The 19,376-nt window shown below is 34.9% G+C and overlaps 1 protein-coding gene across 1 annotated transcript in view; it reads left to right on the forward strand.

Moving 5' to 3' along the window:
• The window catches only part of ADAM10 (ADAM metallopeptidase domain 10), a 171,114-nt gene extending 152,168 nt beyond the window's left edge, over positions 1-18,946 (forward strand). Inside the window, exons 13-16 of the mRNA XM_036735307.1 lie at positions 3,441-3,549; positions 4,111-4,331; positions 15,857-15,983; positions 16,665-18,946. Of these exons, the coding sequence (XP_036591202.1) occupies positions 3,441-3,549; positions 4,111-4,331; positions 15,857-15,983; positions 16,665-16,759 (552 nt within the window). The 3' untranslated portion in view covers positions 16,760-18,946. The remainder of the gene's footprint in view (positions 1-3,440; positions 3,550-4,110; positions 4,332-15,856; positions 15,984-16,664) is intronic.
• The last annotated feature ends 430 nt before the right edge of the window (positions 18,947-19,376 follow it).

A 19,376-nucleotide genomic window follows, 5' to 3' on the forward strand; every position in this document is an offset into this window, starting at 1 on the left:
CTTTTTAGTCTCTACACATCTGCTGTATCTACCACTTAATACATTTCCCAGGTTAAAGGGGATAATTTTTAAAATATACTTTTAAAAATTCATGTTTTTTAAAATTTTGAGTTCTAAATTCTTTCCCCTCTGGCCTCTCCACAACCATTGAGAAGTCAAGCAATATTCAAGTATACATGTGAAGCCATGCAAAACATTTCTGTAGTAGCCATGTTGCCGCCGCACCCCCCCCCCCCCAACAAAGAAAATAAGGTATGCTTTCATCTGCACCCAGAGTTCCTCAGTTTTCTCTCTGGAGGTGGATAGCATCTTTCGCACATCCTTTGGAATTGTGTTGAATCCTTTAATTGATTAGAGTACCTAAGTCTTTCACAATTGATTGTAACGTTATTGAGCATAACAATATTATTGCTGTTACTTTGTACATTCTTCTCCTGCTTCTGCTCACTTTACTTTGTATCAGGTCATGAAAGTCTTCTCAGGTTTTACTGAAACCATCACCCTTGTCATTTCTTACAGCACAATAATATTCCTTCACAGTTCAACCATTACCCAGTTGATGGGCATCAAGGGGAAAATATTTTAATAGTTAATAGTGAAACATGCTTCACCATTATGTCTTATATTTAGAAATCATAATGCTTTTTTGGCAAAACTTCGGGGGGGTTTTTGTGTGTTAGGTTAATTTTCTGAGCAGTTAAGCAGAATTAAGAAACATATTACACATATTACACAGTTTTTCAAATCCATATTCACCCAGTTTCTCTGCTGAGTGTAGAGAAGTATGTTTTATTATCTGTTCACTGGGGCAAAGATCTTTAAAATTAAGAGGTTAGCTGGTTTTCAGTGTTCTTTTCTTTAGTGTGGTCATTGTGAATATTGTACTCCTGGTTCTGCTTATTTCATTCCTTATTCATTCATACAAATCTTCTATGTTTTCTTGAATTCCTTATTCTCATAGTGCAGTAATGTTCCATTTGTATTCTACAGTTTGTTTGACTATTTCCCAATCAGCAGGTTTCCATTTTATTTCCAGTTCTTTGCTACCCTTAAAAAATACTGTTAAGAGTATTGTGTTATACATGTGGCCTTTCTGCCTTTGACTTCCTTGGAGCATAAACTCCTTAGTAGAACTGGTGGATCAAAAGGAATGAATAGTTTAGTGACTTTTCTCATAATTACAGATTGGTTGCTAGAATGGTTGGATCAGTTTACAACTTCACTAACATTTTAGGAGTATACCCGTATTTCTATAGGCTTCCATCATTGATTATTTCCATCTTTTATCATCTCTTTCAATTTACTGGTTGTAAGATAACACTTTAGAGTTATTTCAATTTACATTTCCCTTTTTTTAATGAATATTGAATGATAATAGCTTTACTTAAGCACTATAAGTTGTGACAAGCACTTTGGTGTTTTGGGGATGGTTTACACTGTTTTTATGCATGGTTATTTCAGGTGAAAACTGTTGATACCCTTTGACCATTTATCTGTTGTGGAATGGCTTTAAGTTACTTTTGGTCAGTTCTATATGTAAATATAGTTTTAGGTATGCATACATATCTTAGATATCCTGTCTTTTATCCTGTGTTTTATGAAGTCACATTGAATTTCTTCCTGAAAAGCCTTTTAATTTTATATAATCTCTTTTGTCTGTTTTCTCTCTTATGATCTCCTTTATTTTTTTTTTTTTGGTTAATAATTGCCCCCTAGCCAGGGTTGACAGGTGCCTCCTATTTTCCTCCATTTTTTATGGTGTGACCTTTTATATTTAGGGTATATAGCTCATCACAAAGTATAGTCTTTAAAGCCTTTTACAACCTGCCTCCAACGTATTTTTCAAACCTCATTGGACATTACTTCCTCTCTGCAATCCAGCCAAATCAATTTTTTTTCCAATTCCTTAGGCACTATATTTTCCCTGGTCCTCCCCCATCCCTGGATTGTACTACTTCTTTACTGTAATCACAACTTAAGTTTTTAAAGTCCTTACTGTTTGGCCCTAATCTATTTTCAAGTCTCATTGGATATTAGTCCCCGTCCCACAATCTGAGATAGCACCAAACTTGTGTTCTCTCGGTTCCCCACACACAACATTCCATCTCCTCTCTGCACCCACCTTTGTACTGGCTATTCACCATGCCAGGAATGTGCTGCTTTCTCACAGACACTTTATGTTGAGAGTCCTTTTCCTCCAAGAGCCACCTTTACATGAATCTTGTCCTAATTCTACTCTCTCCGACCCTTTAACCTGTTGTTGCCCTCTTCTTGTATTTAACTACTATGTATTCATCTGCATTTATTCTTTTTATATTCTGATAATATTTATATATGTACTCATTGTCTGACCTATTGAAATGTAAGCTTCTTGGGAGAGATGATTGTTTCATTATTTGTATTTCCTTCCTTGTACTTCCTTATCTTAATTATTTCCTCTTTGTTCTGTTTACAACTTGTTTTTACGTATTTGTTTTCTTTTTGCCTCCACCATTAGATTGTAAGCTCCTTGAGGGTAGGGGCTGTCTTTTGCCTCTTTGTTTCCCCGGTGCCTAGCACATATTGGGCACTTAATAAATGTTTGTTGGCTGACTACTCGTTTCCCCAGTGCCGGGCACATACAGGCATCTGATGAAATGCTTGTGGATTGATTATGATATACAATTTAAGATGCTGTTCTAATTTCTTCCAAACTGCTTCCTAGTTTTGGCAGGTTTTTTTTTAAATAGGAAGTCCTGCTGCCACTAGTTCGTGTTCTTGAATTTATTAAACATTATGTTGCTGTATTTAATTGCTTTTAGAGACCCTAAGTTCCTAAAAAACTTTTGTCCATAGAACATAAGTTCTGGCAGGTCTTAAATCACTTCACTTCAACAGAAAAGCTGAAATGACCCAGACCATCTAGGCTTGACAGCTTCCTGTCACTTAAAGGACTGCTTAGCTGAGGCTTATTGCCAAAAAGTTGGCTCAGTGGTAAATATTTTTGGTCATAGTAATTCATTAATTTTCAGTTAAAGCATGGAAGGGTTGCAGGCAGCATCATCAGTCTATGAATACCTGCATTGATGAATTTTTTTAAGCCTTGAAGAGTCTTAAAAATTCATAAAATTAATTTTTTCCTTATTTCCTTTTGCTGAAGGAGTATCAATTTCCTCTTATAAGGCTTGTACAGTTGTCTTTCCTATTTCTATATTCATATTCTTTTAAGTTGAGTTCTTGTTCTATTTTTAATGTGGCATGTATCCTTTCTGAAAGTATCTACTTGACTCACTTCTAGCTTTTATTTGTAGTGTGTTTTGTGAAAGACTTCTTGTTTGAAACAGTTTTTTGTTTCCACTTTTTTCCATAATAAAATGTCTACCCTTTTATTTCTCTCACTACCAGCAGTAAATTTGACTATATAGACTCTTAAAACATTTCTTCGTTTTTCTCTACAATAGCAATGTGCTGGATCTATCTGTGAAAAACATGGCTTGGAGGAATGCACATGTGCTAGTTCTGATGGCAAGGATGATAAAGAATTATGCCATGTTTGCTGTATGAATAAAAGTAAGACTTTCACTTTGTAATTTATTGTAATTCTTCTCCCTAAGTTTCAGCTTGATGAACTTTGGTAGTATTTTGTTGGAGAAAAGTTGTAGTTTTAAAATGAGCCCATCTTAAAAAAATCAGTCTTGAGCATTACAGTATAGTGATATGGTCTCCAAAATATTTTTAAATAACTTTATTATAAAAATGTAATTTTTTTCTTTCGATTCCATGAATCTTTTAAATCCATGATATCTGCTCATCAAATGCTTGCTATTTTTTAACTGAATTGTTCATATTTACATATTTGTATTTCCATTAAAAAATGAATGAAACAAAAAGCATTTCAACCTAATGATTATTCATTTGCAAGGAATATCTCTATCTAATTAGTTAATGTCTGCAACATGCCCTATTATTTTGTGGTCCTTTTTATTGATATAATGTGCATGGTTTTGAATTTAGTATTTAAAAAAAAAACCAGTGCATTTCATAGGCGTTCAGTAAACGTTTGTTGTAAATAAATTGATTTTCGAAAAATTAATGATTTTTAGATTGTATTTGATGCTTCCTCTTTTCCAGTGGATCCATCATCTTGTGCAAGTACAGGGTCTCTGCGATGGGATAAGCACTTTAATGGTCGAACCATCACCTTGCAACCTGGATCCCCTTGTAATGATTTTAGAGGCTACTGTGACGTATTTATGCGGTGCAGATTGGTGGATGCTGATGGCCCCCTAGCTAGACTGAAAAAAGCAATTTTTAGTCCAGAGCTATATGAAAACATTGCCGAATGGATTGTGGTAAGTAGGCCCTTGAGTGCTTTTTAAAAATGAAACAAAAAAAAACTAATAATTTTAAATGAACCTTATATAATAACTCTTTGATCATAATTTTTTTGAAGTTAATAATAGCTGTTGTTATGAGGAAATAACATTTTGCTTCTTAATACTGGTTTCACTCTGAAGAATTTTTTGATGCAGTATAAAAATTTGTATTTCATTTTTTCTGAAGTTTGGTCATGTTTTATATGCCCATCATTTCTGTAAAATTTTCTATATTAGTATTATGAACCTGATAGTAGCAGACTGAACGTTTTCTTATACAATGAACAGAAAAATGGAATTGTCTCTTACATCACAAATCTGTTATTTACAGCTTTTTAAAAATATATGTTAAATTTACCATTATAGTACTAATACTTCTTGTCTGTCAAAAATTCTGTACATCCTCTAACTCTCTTTGTAATTTAAAATTGTTTCATTGGGATCGTTTCCATTCCTCTCTCCTTCAACCTTCCTATGGGATCCTTTTCATTAAACTAACTTGGAAATTTTTTTTTAAAAGGACACATCCTCTGGATATTTTATTACATCCGGTCTTTAATGTTGACATTGAACCATTAATGACTGTTGTTGTTTTTTTAATCTAGTAATTCACCCAGTTAGTGGTTTACCCCACTGTATTATCCTTTAGCTCGCATCTCTTTGTCTTGTCCATAAAGACAGCATAAAAGGATGCTTCGCTAAAGTCTGAATAAACTGTGCCTGCAGAGTTCTTCTGACCTACCGGATCTAGTAGCTTGGTTTAAAAAGAAAACGAGGTTTATTTTTCATGACACATTTTGGATGAAGCCATACTAGCTCTGTGTGATATGATCGTTGTTTCCTTTTCTAATTGCTTCTAAGTATTCTTTTAATAATTCATTTTACGGTTTTGAAAGGAATGGATATTAAGTTTATTGGCCAATATTCTATAGACTTCTCTCTCTTAACCTTTTTAAACTATGACAAGAATTCCCTTTTGCCAGTCATGAGGATGCCTCTCCCTTTCTCCATAGTCTTTCAGAGATCATTGACTCTGGTTTAGCAGTCATTTCTATGACTTATTTTAATACTTTGGGCTATACTTCATCTGTTTATGATTATTTGGAACTTATCAAAGGCAGCTAGCTGCTCTTTTACTGCCCCCCATCCCCCATTTTATCTTGGTTTTCAGTTCCTCAGTTGACATTTCTTTGCCCTTCCCAGTCCAAAGATCATTTTCTTTTGCAGAGAAAACAAGCAAAGGAAGACTTGAGCAGCTCTGCCTTCTTTCTCTTATCTGTCATTATTCTCCCATCTGTCCTGATAAGTGATCCCATACCTGCTTTGAGCCTTTTCCTTATTCCCAGTATAACTAAACAGCCACAAAATAAATACCTCTTACTGTTCTTCAGTTTGCATCCACAGCTCATTTTCAGCATAAACATTCCTAACACTCACATTATATCACATCATGGTTGTACACTATTGTATTTATTTTTCCTATCTGTCCTTGTTTCCATCTTTTGTATTTTAAAAGTTGTTCTGTTTGTTCATTGTACACTTATATTGGTCAGTTTCTATAATCATTCCCCCCCTTTTTTCCCCCATAGGAATTGTTTCTTTTTGTGGCATCAGAATTTTGTTCTTAAGCTTTTAATTCCTTCTTAGTTGACTTCCTTAGTAGATTTTATTAATGTATTCATCATAGTAGACTAATGCTCACCTCTAGAGAAAGGGGAGATAGATGAAGAGCTTAAGAAACAGATCACAAACCTGGCACAGAGGCAGATAATAGTGATATGGAAACTTCACTTATCTAGCTGTCTTTTGGGGCTTCTGCAGAGAAGCAGAGGATCTAATTACTTTTTACCTTGTCTTAATGATAATTTCATCCTTCAAAAGGTAGAGGAAGCAATTAAGGGAACTGTAATTATCGACCTGTTTCTTAGCAATAGGAGGAGCTCATTGCTGAAGTACAAACTATGGGAACATTATGAGGAAGTGACGTGTGTGTGTCTGTGTGTATATAAATGAAAGGGAAGTGGAAGAGGAAAATTGTGTATGTGATCCTGAAGATGTCCTCTGAATGCCGTCAGCTTCTTGCCCCAACTCTTCCTACTTTGGAGAGGTTATTCCTCTCCTTCCCCCCCAGATATGAGGAAATGTGTTTTTTCACCTAGAAAGACTGAAGAACATTAACATTAATGAATGCTGTGAGCCATTCCTCTACCTAAAGAAACCTCTGCCTGCATGGCTTGCTATATCCCTCACTGTAAGATAAGGCTGTGGCAGCTTTTAGAGACATGATCCCCTCTCCGAATTCTATAGGGCAACCACATTCCTATAGACAAACTTTTTTCAGAGACATTTAATTGGCCTCAGTAGTGGTTATTTTCAACTATATCTGGGTCTCTTTGTGTGTTTGCTACATAATTTACCTAACCTAAAATGGATATCTTTGGAGAAACGCTAGTAATTTACCAGGAGGGTAATTTTCCTGAACGGATGCCATCCTTGGAGTTTGTTTACAGATTTCCTTCTGCTTCCCTGCTAGCAAGAGGTATGCTGGGGCCTCTTTATGAATTTGCTTTCCTGCCTTTTATTAAACTGAGATAGAAAAAAATTGTAAGGCCTCAGGCACATGGTTCTCTAGCGCCAGGCTTCTTAAACCTTTTCTAATTGAGACCCCTTCAGCTTCTTGAGCTGTGGGTCATGACCTACCAGTCTAGCAGGACAGTCAGTGTAGTGTACCCTCAGAGATTACTTCTTGGTTTCCTCTTTCTATTTTAAAATTTTCATTTATTCATTAATTTTATTTATTCACTTATTGATTGATTGATTGCCTCTTTCAGGGATTTAGAAGCTTTATGGTCCAGAGGAAAGTTCAAAAAGCTCATCTCTGTTTCTCTGTAGCTTTCATCTCTGAGTCCTTAGTTTTCTCTAGATTCAGAAAGAGTAAACTTGCTTCCCTTTCAGTCATTCAAACAGATCTCTGTCTTTGCTTGGTCTTCTTATCTCTAGGCAAAGTATCCCCTGTTCTTTTAACCATTTCTCTTTCACATGGTTTCTACCTTACCTTCCCTGTGTTCTTTCTCTGGGCGTATTCCAATTCATCTGTGCCCCTTTTCAAATATGAATTCTAAGACTGAACAGAATAATCAGTGTGAGCAGCACAGATTTCAGTGAGACCTGGTATTCTGCAAGAGTCATACTGTACAAATTTCATTTATTATCTTTTGAGTTCTGGATACTATACTTCTGTTAATATAGCTTGAGATTTTGCATTATTGACCACATCAGAATGTTGACTCAATTTGAACTTCTGACATAATCAAATGTCCACATATTTTTGCAAATGAGTCATTGTCAACCAGGCGTTAGGATTATAGAATTAATTTCTTTTAGCATATATACATGACTTTACATACATTCATATCAACTTTCATTTTGCTGGTTTCTATCTGTTATTCAGCATGTGGAAATAATTTTGAATATTGATTTAGACATCTGACATTTTAATTATCTCTGCGAACTTTGTGTCACCTGAAAATTTGACAAAAGTGTACCCTCAATGTAGTTATTGATACAGATGTTGAGTGGAACATTCCTGGGGGAGACCCTGTGGCTGATACAGTGTTTTTTAGGCATACAAGTTTAAAATAAGCTACAAAATCCACCCAACTAACGTTATTCAGCCACAGGGTAGTCAGTGTTAATATGCACCAATGCTAATTTACTTGACACATTTAAATAGTTGCTGAAAATAGATTTATTGAGTCATTAAAATATTAATTGAAATATGGTAGGAAATCTGCAAGTGATAAATTTGTTGGAGTTGTCATAATATATGTTAAATGTGGTCTGCTTTAGGATTGACCTATTATTCAGGTCCTTTCTCTTTTCATTTTATTCCTTTTTATTCATTCCTATCCCCAAGGCTGAAGGTATCTAAAGTACCTTATGTTTCTCAAAGTGATATATAAATTTATTTATTATCTTTTGAATTCTGAATACTATTAATATAGATTGTATTTGTGTGAAATATCAGTGCTTTTTTGTTTGGATGCTTTTTATGGTGAAAGTTAGATTTGTTTTAAAAGTTTAAATATTGTATAGAAGTAAAAATCCAAGTGTTAAGGTATGTGATTTTTTTTTTCATAAATGATGTGGGGTATGTGTGTATTTGTTTTAGCATATATGCATGGCTTTACATTTAATCATATCAAATTTCATCTTGTTGGTTTCGGTCTGTTGTTTCAACTTGTAAAGATTATTTTGAATATTGATTCTGACATCTAATATTTTAATTATTCCTACTAACTCTATGTCACCTGAAAATTTGCTGAACTGTACACTCACCCTAGTTGTTGATGAAAATATTGAATGAAACATTCCTGTGGTATGCCATTAGAGATGACCCTGAGGGCTGATATTGATCCATATATCCTATCCAAATTGTGATTATAAAGTAATAAAACTCTCAAAAACAGGATATACTAGAATTTATATATATCCTTTGATTCTGTGATAGCTAAATGAGTGTTATTTCCTTAGGTTGTCAGTCCCATACAGCTAACTTATGAAGCACACAGCAGGTGCTTAATAAATGCTTGTTGAATGAATATATGTTGCCATCGTTCAGAAAACTTTGAGAAAAACCTCTTCTGCAATTACTTTTGGATCTGGGTTAAACGACATGTACAAAATCAGTCTTATTACTCTAGTCATAATTTATTTTTTCTTCTCCCTTAAAATATTGTTTTACCCACCTTAACCAACTAAATCTTATTTACCTGCCTTGGCTTCACATGACTTTTGAGCAGTTAGAAAAAATCAAATAGGGAGCCAAGGTGGCGGCTGGAAAGCAGGGACTTGTGTGAGCTCCCCACCACGTCCCTCCAAAAACCTATAAAAAATGGCTCTGAACAAATTCTAGAACTGCAGAACCCACAAAATAGCAGAGGGAAGCAGGGATCCAGCCCAGTACAGCCTGGATGGTCTCTGGATGAGGTCTATCGCACACCGAGTGAAGGGGAAAGGAGCTCAGCATGGGAGGCAGCAGGACCAACCAGACCAGGAGCCAGGCAGGACAGGCCCTAGCATCCTGAATCAGTGAGCTGTGGCAGTTACCAGACTTCTCAACCCACAAACACCAAAAACAACAGAGAAGGTTAGTGGGAAAAGCTGCAGGGGACAGAGTTCGAGGTTCGGCCACTGCCCCACGGGCAGTGGGGGAGGTGCAGCTACAGAACTGCAGCTGCAGTTACTTCTGGCCCCAGGCCCACGTGGTGGGAGGAATTAAGTGGCAGATCAGAGCAGGAGTGAAGAGCCTGCTGAAGATTTGCATCAGGTCCGGGTTGGTGGTTCTTGAGGAAGGAGGAGTGCTGGGGTGGAAGAGCTGGCTATATAGAAATAGCTCTGAAATCAACGGCGCATCCCTTCAAGCTTGGAACAAAGTACTCTTCGCTCTACAAGCAGTCATACCCCAACGAAAAACTCAAGGGTCAAGTAAGTTGGCTGGGAATATGGCCAGGGAGCGAAAGTGCACCCAGATTCAGTCTTAGACTTTGGAATCTTTCTTTGGTGACAAAGAAGACCAAAACATACGGCCTGAAGAAGTCAACAAAGTGCAAGAGCCTACACCAGAAGCCTCCAAGAAAAACATGAACTGGTCTCAGGCCATGGAAGAGCTCAAAAAGGAGTTGGAAAAGCAAGTTAGAGAAGTAGAGGAAAAATTGGGACGAGAAATGAGAATGATGCAAGAAAACCATGAAAAACAAGTCAATGACTTGCTAAAGGAGACCCAAAAAAATACTGAAAAATACACTGAAGAAAATAACACTTTAAAAAAAGTCTAACTCAAATGGCAAAAGAGCTCCAAAAAGCCAATGAGGAGAAGAACACCTTGAAAGGCAGAATTAGCCAAATGGAAAAGGAGGTCCAAAAGACCACTGAAGAAAATACTACCTTAAAAATTAGATTGGAGCAAGTGGAAGATAGTGATTTTATGAGAAATCAAGATATTATAAAACAGAACCAAAGGAATGAAAAAATGGAAGACAACGTAAAATGTCTCATTGGAAAAACCACTGACCTAGAAAATAGATCCTGGAGAGAGAATTTAAAAATTATTGGGCTACCTGAAAGCCATGATCAAAAAAAGAGCCTAGATATCATCTTTCAAGAAATTATCAAGGAGAATTGCCCTGATATTCTAGAGCCAGAGGGTAAAATAGAAATTGAAAGAATCCATAGATTGCCTCCTCAAATAGATCCCAAAAAGAAAACTCCGAGGAACATTGTCACCAAATTCCAGAGCTCCCAGGTCAAGGAGAAAATACTGCAAGCAGCCAGAAAGAAACAATTTGAATATTGTGGAAAAACAATCAGGATAACACAGGCTCTGGCAGCTTCCACATTAAGGGACCGAAGGGCTTGGAATATGATATTCCGGAGGTCAATGGAGCTAGGATTAAAACCTAGAATCACCTGCCCAGCAAAACTGAGTATCATGCTCCAAGACAAAATACGTACTTTCAATAAAATAGAGGACTTTCAAGCTTTCTCAGTGAAAAGACCAGAGCTGAATAGAAAATTTGACTTTCAAACACAAGAATCAAGAGAAGCATGAAAAGGTAAACAAGAAAGAGAAATCATAAGGGACTTACTAAAGTTGAACTGTTTTGTTTACGTTCCTACATGGAAAGATGATGTGTATGATTCATGAGACCTCAATATCATAGTAGCTGAAAGGAATATGCATATATGTGTGTATACATATATATACATATGTGTGTGTCTGTGTATGTATATATGTAGATATACACACACACACAAAGGGCACAGGGTGAGTTGAATGTGAAGAGATGATATCTAAAAAAATAAAATCAAATTAAGGGATAAGAGAGGAACATATTGAGAGAGGGAGAAAGGGAGAGATAGAATGGGGTAAATTATCTTGCATAAAAGTGGCAAGAAAAATTGGTTCTGTAGGAAGGGAAGAGAGGGCAGGTGAGGGGGAATGAGTAAATCTTGCTCTCATTGGATTTGACCTGAGGAGGGAATACCATACACACTCAAGGGGGTATCTTACCCCACAGGAAAGAAGGAGGAAGAAGATAAAAAAGGGGGGATGATAGAAGGGAGGGCAGACGGGGGGAGGAGGTAATCAAAAACAAACACTTTCGAAAAGGGACAGGGTCAAGGGAGAAAATTCAATAAAGGGGGATAGGTTAGGAAGGAGCAAAACATAGTTAATCTTTCACAACATGAGTATTGTGGAAGGGTTTTACATAATGATACACATGTGGCCTATGTTGAATTGCCTTCTTAGGGAGGGTGGGTAGGGAGGGAAGAGGTAGAGAACTTGGAACTCAGAGTTTTAAAAACAGACGTTCAAAAATAACAACAAAAAAAAGTTTTTGCATGCAACTAGGAAATAAGATACACAGGCAACGGGGCATAGAAATTTATCTTGCCCTACAAGAGAAGGAGGGAAATGGGAGGGGAATAGGGTAGCAGATAGGAAGGCTGACTGGGGAACGGGGCAACCAGAATATATGCCATCTTGGAGTGGAGGGAGGGTAGAAATGGGGAAAAAAATTTGTAATTCAAACTTCTGTGAAAATCAATGCTGAAAACTAAATATATTAAATAAATTTAAAAAAAAAGAAAAAATCAAATACTTTCTCCAAAGACAAAGATTTCCAGTGTTCAGAAAAGTGCCTCAGGCTTTGAAGATAGTTCCAAAAAGATATTTTAGGCAAAGGCATAATCTTTGGAAAATTTGTATGCTCTTTCAGTGTGGACACAATAGATAGAGTGTTGGACCTGAAGTCAGGAAGACCAATCTTTCCGAGTTCAAATGTGGCCTCAGACACTTACTAGCTGTGTAGTTCTGGGCAAGTCACTTAACCTTGTTTGCCTCAGTTTCTTATCTATAAAATGAGCTGGAGAAGGAAATAACAAACCATTCCTCTTTGCCAACAAAACCCCAAACGGGATCATGAAGAGTCTGACACGACTGAAGAACAATAATGATTTACTTTGTAGGGAACTTGAATTTGAAAATATCAGTTCTGGGGGGAAGGTTACCCCAAACTCAGTACACCTGGTATTTGTTTAGTCTAATAGAGAATTTCTGGATGGCACTGTGTTATATGTGGGTCAAAGAGAGGGGGGAAAATGCAACTTTTAATTTGAATTCTTGAATAGAATTGGTCATTAATTAACTGATTTTCTGTAATTAATCATATATATCACTAATGCTGTTGAAATATGAAGAATAAACAAAATTCTCTTTAAGGTTTTTTTTTTTTTTTTTTTTTTTTTGCCTTAGACTATGTCTAGAAGCCATGGTTTGTATAAAATTTAGCATGCTCTTTCATGTGATACTAATTTCCCTGGGCAAATTGCTTAACTCCTGAGGGCATTACTTTACTTATCATAATGAGAATAGTAATTATTAAATAATTATTTACCAAGTGCCTATTATGTGTCAAACACTGTGCTGGGCACAATGCATACAAATAGAAAGAATAAAACGGTTCTTTCTATGAGCTTACATTCTAATGGAAGAGGAAACAAATTCATATAAAATGCATACAGCATAAACACATAAAGTTAATACTTCTTGCATTACTTAAATCCACCAGATAAAAATTTTAAATAAAACATTCTTTTAAAGAATTCTTTGTAAACTGAAATGTAAATAGAAAATTATTGTTACTTGTTATTGTTGGTAGTAGTAGTAAATTTCTACACATTTTTTTTAGACTCCACCTTGCTTTATCCGTTTAATGTAAGGTGTTGTCCAGTAAAAAATATCCATAGAAATGATGACAGATTCTTTCAATATGTGACATTAGATTCATAGACTTAAAGGAATCTCAAATGTCATCTAGTCTCTCATTTTGAGTCATGGTTACTCTATGCTTCATAGGAAATCTATTTTTTATAATTGCTACTCTTTTGGAAAAATTTGATGAATTTAAATTTAATTTTTTTAAAATTTATTTTTAAATTAAATTTTAGTTTTTTACATTAAATTTTGTTAAATTTAATTTTTTTGATTTTTAAAAAATTTAATTCGATTTAAATTTTAAAAATTCCTTCCTCTCTTTTCTACTCTCCCCCTCTCCACCCTAGAGAAGGTTACCGTTAGACACAAATATGTATATAGATGTAAAATCATACTATACATTCTTCTGTTTATGAGTTTTTTCTCTGGAGGTGTAGATAGCATATTCCTTCATAGGTCCTTTATAGTCGATTTGAGTATTTATGATACTCAAAATGAATGTTATTCAAAGTTGTTCTTAGGACAATATTTCTGTTGCTTTGTACAACATTCCCTTGGTTCTGCTTATTTCATTTTTCGTTATTTCATGTAAGTCTTGCTTTTTCTAAAATGAACCAGCTCGTTTATAGTCATATGAAAAAGTGCTTTTAACCACTATCAAATACAGAAATACAAATTAAAACAACTCTGAGCTACCATGCCACACCTATCAGAGCAGCTATAGTATGAAGGGATGTGGGAAAATCGAGACACTAATGCAATGCACTGTTGGTGAAGTGGTATCCTGATTCAGCCATTCTGTAGAGCATTTTGGAACTATCCCCAAAGGGCTATAAAACTGTGCATGCCCTTTGATCAAGCAATGTGACTGCTAGTTCTGTATCCCAAAGAGATTATATATAAAAAAAGAAAAAGGACCTATTTGTACAAGAATATAGTAGCTCTTTTTGTGGTGGCAAAGAATTGGAAATTGAGGGATGTCGATCAATTGGGAAATGGCTGAACATGTTATAGTATGTAATTGTGATGGAATACTCTTGTGCTATAAGAAATGATGAGCAGGATGTTCTCAGTTAAAACCTAGAGTGAAATGAGCAGAACCAGGAGAATATTGTATATAGTAACGTATTGTATGATGATCAACTATGAATGACTTAATTATTCTCAGCAATACAGTGATCCAAGATTATTTTGAAGGACTTTATGATGAAAAAATGCTATGTCCAGAGAAAGAACTGATGGAGTCCGAATGCAGATTGAAGCATATTTTTTTTTTACTTTAAGAATTTTTCTTCTCTTTTTTAGTCTGTGTTTTCTTTTACTGATGTGGAAATATAATTTGCATGACTGCACATTTATAATCTCTATCAAATTGCTTGCCTTTTCAAATAGGGGATGGAAGGGAAGGAGAGAGAGAATTGAGAACTTCAAGCTCTCAGAGAGCAGACAACTAGGGTTTGTGAATGTTTTGTGAGTGGGAAGGCACCAGCAGAGGGGAACGTTATGGGATGGCTTGGCTCCTTGCTGCATTACTGTGTTTTAATTTTCTTGCTGTTATAATGAAGTGGATTTACTGGTTTGAGGATATATAATTGCTGCTATGTCGAGTTGGAGTTGTTGGTTTTGGGATTTGTTCCTCTGGTGTCTGAGTAAATGTTTTACTTCTTCTGCCTTCTATGTGGAGGGTCTCTTATATTCTGTGATACAGAACTATACAGGCGTATTCATGGTCACTATTGATATCGTGACATTTGCCTTACAGATACATCATCATGAGTATGAGTTATAATATCATTATAGCTGTGTTTTCAGAGTTTCTTGGGGTTGTGGAATCTGTTTGCCTGTACACTAAATGATAAGATATTATTGATAAGCTTTCTGAGTTCTTATATCCATTTTTTAAACTTTTTTTTTCCCTGTCACTCTGTCCTAACTTTCTTTCATTGTGGCTCCCTGCAGCAGCCTTTCTCCTCTAACCTCCTTATATCCTAATTTTCTAATTTATGATCAATCTCTTGAGTATACATTTCTTTCTTTTTAAAGTGAGATTGGATTAGATTGAGATACTCTTCAAAACTCCTTTCTGATAAGCCCATGGGCTTATTAGAGACAGGACTACCCAGCTTAGCATTCATTATTCTAGGCATCATCATAATTGATATTTGTATAGCATTTTATCTTGTATAAAACTCTTTATGTACAGTATATTTTATCTTCATTTTACAGATGAGGAAATAGGCTCACAGAAGTTGAGTCAGTGATCTACCCAGTGATGTCCCACAGCTAATACTTGGTGGACACAGGATTTTAAAGCTAGTGCTTTTTTTTAAAACTATGTCATCCCTACCTCCTGAATTATGTGTTAAAATAAGATTAAATGACTTCTGAGTTGAAGGTCTAGGGCAATATGCTTTGGCTGTAGCATATGTACCTTAGTACTTGTAGTTTTAACAAATGTTTTGGCTACTCAAAAGCTTTAAAAAAAATTTTTTTTAACTTACTGATTCTCAACTGAGTTCTAGGAAGATGAATTTGTTAAATAACCCACTTAGTAATGCTACTTTAAAAACTGTGATTTCAGAACTGTTAGCTTTATACTAAATATTACAGGTTTGAGAGTGTGATGTTGGAGGTTTCCTATGTGGTAAGCTTGCATAAACTCCTAGTATAAATAAGTGTTTTATAAATTTATTAAATATATATATATCTCTATTATTTTTAGGCTTACTGGTGGGCGGTTTTGCTTATGGGAATTGCCCTGATCATGTTAATGGCTGGGTTTATTAAGATATGCAGTGTTCATACTCCAAGCAGTAATCCAAAGTTGCCTCCTCCTAAACCACTTCCAGGTAAGACGATTTGAGCAAATTAAATTTTTCTTCCATTTTTAAAGAACAGCCAACTAATTTTTTTCTGTGTTATAGTTCTTTATGTAATCAAACATTAACACACACCTGTATTTAATAAGAAGAGTTTTCTTCAGTGGGAAAACCATGCCACAAGAAGTAGTTTTAAATACATACTTTGCCATTGGAAATGGGATAACTGATTGTATGGTTCAGTGAATATTTATTTTAAGGATACTGTTTTCCAACATAAGTTAGTGAGGACTGTTTTAAAATGCCTACACTGTTGAATATTCACCTATTGATTTATAAAAATACTTTGTTTGAATATTCATGTTTTTATTATTTTTGTCAGATTCACATGGCTTTCTTTTGTTTGAGCTTTCTGTCAACTTTTCAAGGTTTTTCATGCCCATAGACTCTTATTAAACAAATCGTATCAACAAAATGCCCTTACTAAATGAAGGTTTAAACAAACAAACCAGGATCCTGTTAGAGAACTGTAACTAGAAGGGAAGGACCTTAAGTCTTTATACTTAAGTCTTATGCTTTATGCAGAGTTTTACATGTATTCAAAAGTTATCTTTTGATAATTTGAATTGTATGTCGAGAATAATGCTTTTTAAAAAATCATAGCTTCATTTGCTTTTTTTTTTTTTAATTTGCCTTTATTTGATACCCTAGGCACTTTAAAGAGGAGGAGACCTCCACAAGCAGTTCAGCCACCACAGCGTCAGAGACCCCGAGAAAGTTATCAAATGGGACACATGAGACGTTAACTGCAGCTTTTTGCCTTGGTTCTTCCTAGTGCCTACAATGGGAAAACTTCACTCCAAAGAAAAACCTATTAAGTCATTGTCCCCAGACTAAACTCTCAGCATAAGAGTAGAAGAAAAAAGGCAAGATACTATGTCCTCAGACCAGGTGGAGTTATTTAAATTTTAATGGCTGAATGTTCCAATTTAAAAAAAGAAGGAAGTAACATGTTTTTCTTACAGACAGATATTTTTAATCTAATGGCACAAAGTCTTAGAATACGATTGCGCGCCCCTTATTCCCTGTTCTTCGTTGCTGCGTTTTCTTCACTTGCAGGCAAACATGGCTCTATTAAAACTTTTATTCACAAATTGAAATATATATCTATTTTTCAACTGCCAATCAAGGCTAGGAGGCTAGACCACCTCAACATTGGAGACATCACTTGCCAATGTACATACCTTGTTATATGCAGACATGTATTTCTTACGTACACTGTACTTCTGTGTGCAATTGTAAACAAAAATTGCAATATGGATGTTTCTTTGTATTATAAAACTTTTCCGCTATTAATGAAAACAATTACTGTTTTAATTGACATACTCAGGATAACAGAGGATGGTGGTGTATAATGGTCCAGGATTCTATAATGCTTTTACACAGCAGTTTTGAAATGAGAATCAATTTTTTTTCTTATGATAGAGTTGGTTCCACTACTCATCTTTTCAAACAGCTGCTAAAACATAGCACACAGCTGAATACTCTTTGGGGATACAGTTGACAGAAGTGTTATGTAAACTGGGCATATGCAGCATACTGCTTCAAAATGACTTTATGTAACTGTCTGATTTCTTATTTTAAACTTCATCTAATTATTCAGTTCAGTCTTTTAAGTTAGCTGAAATTTTATTCATGCTTTAGTGGAAATTATACCTGTTGGATTGTTTTGTTTGCAGCTTACTTATTTTTTTTTCATATATCCTTAACAAATGATATTTTGTGGGTTCTTTTTGTTTTTAATTTTTAAATTTTTTTTTGCTGATGTGGAAAAGAAAAAATTATGCTTATTTTTTAATTTATCAAAAATGGACAACCTTTACAGCATATTGTGACTGATAATAGATAACCACTAAAACAATTATTTGCTCAAATGATAGTTAGGCCTACTGACATTTTGTTTTTCTTTATGTTTAAATAGCAGTGAAGTTGAAACAGCACAATGTCCCATTCCAAATTTCATTTTTAAGCAGCTGTAAATAATTGGCATTTTAAGGAAAGAAAGCAAAAGCATTTAATGTATTAACAGGCTTACTGCTATGCAGGAAATGGAAGGGGGCATTAAAAAAATGTTTAAGCTTGTGACATATTTATTGCTTCTGTTTTCCAACTACATCAAGCTAATCAGATATAAATGGCTATCATTTTCCTGGCTTCACTTTGAAGGAAAATTTTTTGAAGGTTGGAAAGGCTTCTGTATTTGGGTATTCCTTTTTCTTTTCTTTTTTTATTTTAAGAGTATAAGGTTTACACAATCATTCTCATAATGTGACGCAAGCCAGCAAGGCCAAAAATGCTAGAGAAAATAATGGGATCTCTTCCTTGTAAACTTGTACAGTACGTGGTGACTTTTTTCAAAATACAGCTTTTTGTACATGATTTAGAGACAAATTTTGTACATGAAACCCCAGATTATAAATAATTCTAAACAAACAAATAGGTAGAAATATACGTAATTGCTTTTAAATCATTTAAATACATTTGTTTTCAGACTGTGCAAAGGTTGGAAGTGGGTTTGCATTTCTAAAATGGTGACTTTTATTTTGCAAGAGTTCTTAGTAACTTCTTAAGTGTGGTAGACTTTGGATCATGTAAATTTTTTGCTTGTAATGTTATCCTGTGGTAGGATTTTGGCAGAATACACACTGCCCTATTTTATTTTGCGTCTAAGTTAAATGTTTTCTGAAAAGAGATATGTGCACTGAACTCTTCATTGCAAATCAAGATGTGGTAAAACAAAAAGATCAAGATGAGTGAGATCTAATTAATACTACTGTCAGTTTAATGTCCGCTGTGTTTTATACAGTATCTTTTTTTGTTCACTTTGGAAATTTTTACTAAAACGTTGCAAAAAAAAAATAAAGTATTGTGCAAAGATATGTAAGGTTTTTTGAAACTTGAAATGCATTAATAAATAGACTTGATGAAATCAACTCAAAGGTTGCATGCTTTTTAAACGCAAACTACCAAAAAAAGCTATTTCACAAGACATTTTCTGAATGTGGTGTAGTAAGAAGGAGTACCCTGAAGACGTGAGTTTGGATCCTGACTCAGTATCTGTGAGCTTGGAAATGTTCCTCAACCTCTCTGTGTTTCTGTGTCCTTACTTTTAAGATGAAGGGGGGGTGGGGTGGGGAAGGGATTGGACCAATTGGACTTCCAGATCTAAAACCTCTGATTAAAGACTCCCCCTTGTTAAAAAAAAAGAAAAAGAAAAAGAAGCATGTCTGTTAGTACCCAAGTAGTATTTGTTTTTTATCCCCTTTTTTTTGGAATCCACATAGAAAATAAATCAAGGTTAAATGTTTCTATGCACACAATTTAACATTTTAAAAATAAAATTTACCTGCATACCCAAATATT

Source organism: Trichosurus vulpecula, chromosome 8, assembly GCF_011100635.1.
Source record: "Trichosurus vulpecula isolate mTriVul1 chromosome 8, mTriVul1.pri, whole genome shotgun sequence".
Lineage (NCBI taxonomy): Eukaryota > Metazoa > Chordata > Mammalia > Diprotodontia > Phalangeridae > Trichosurus > Trichosurus vulpecula.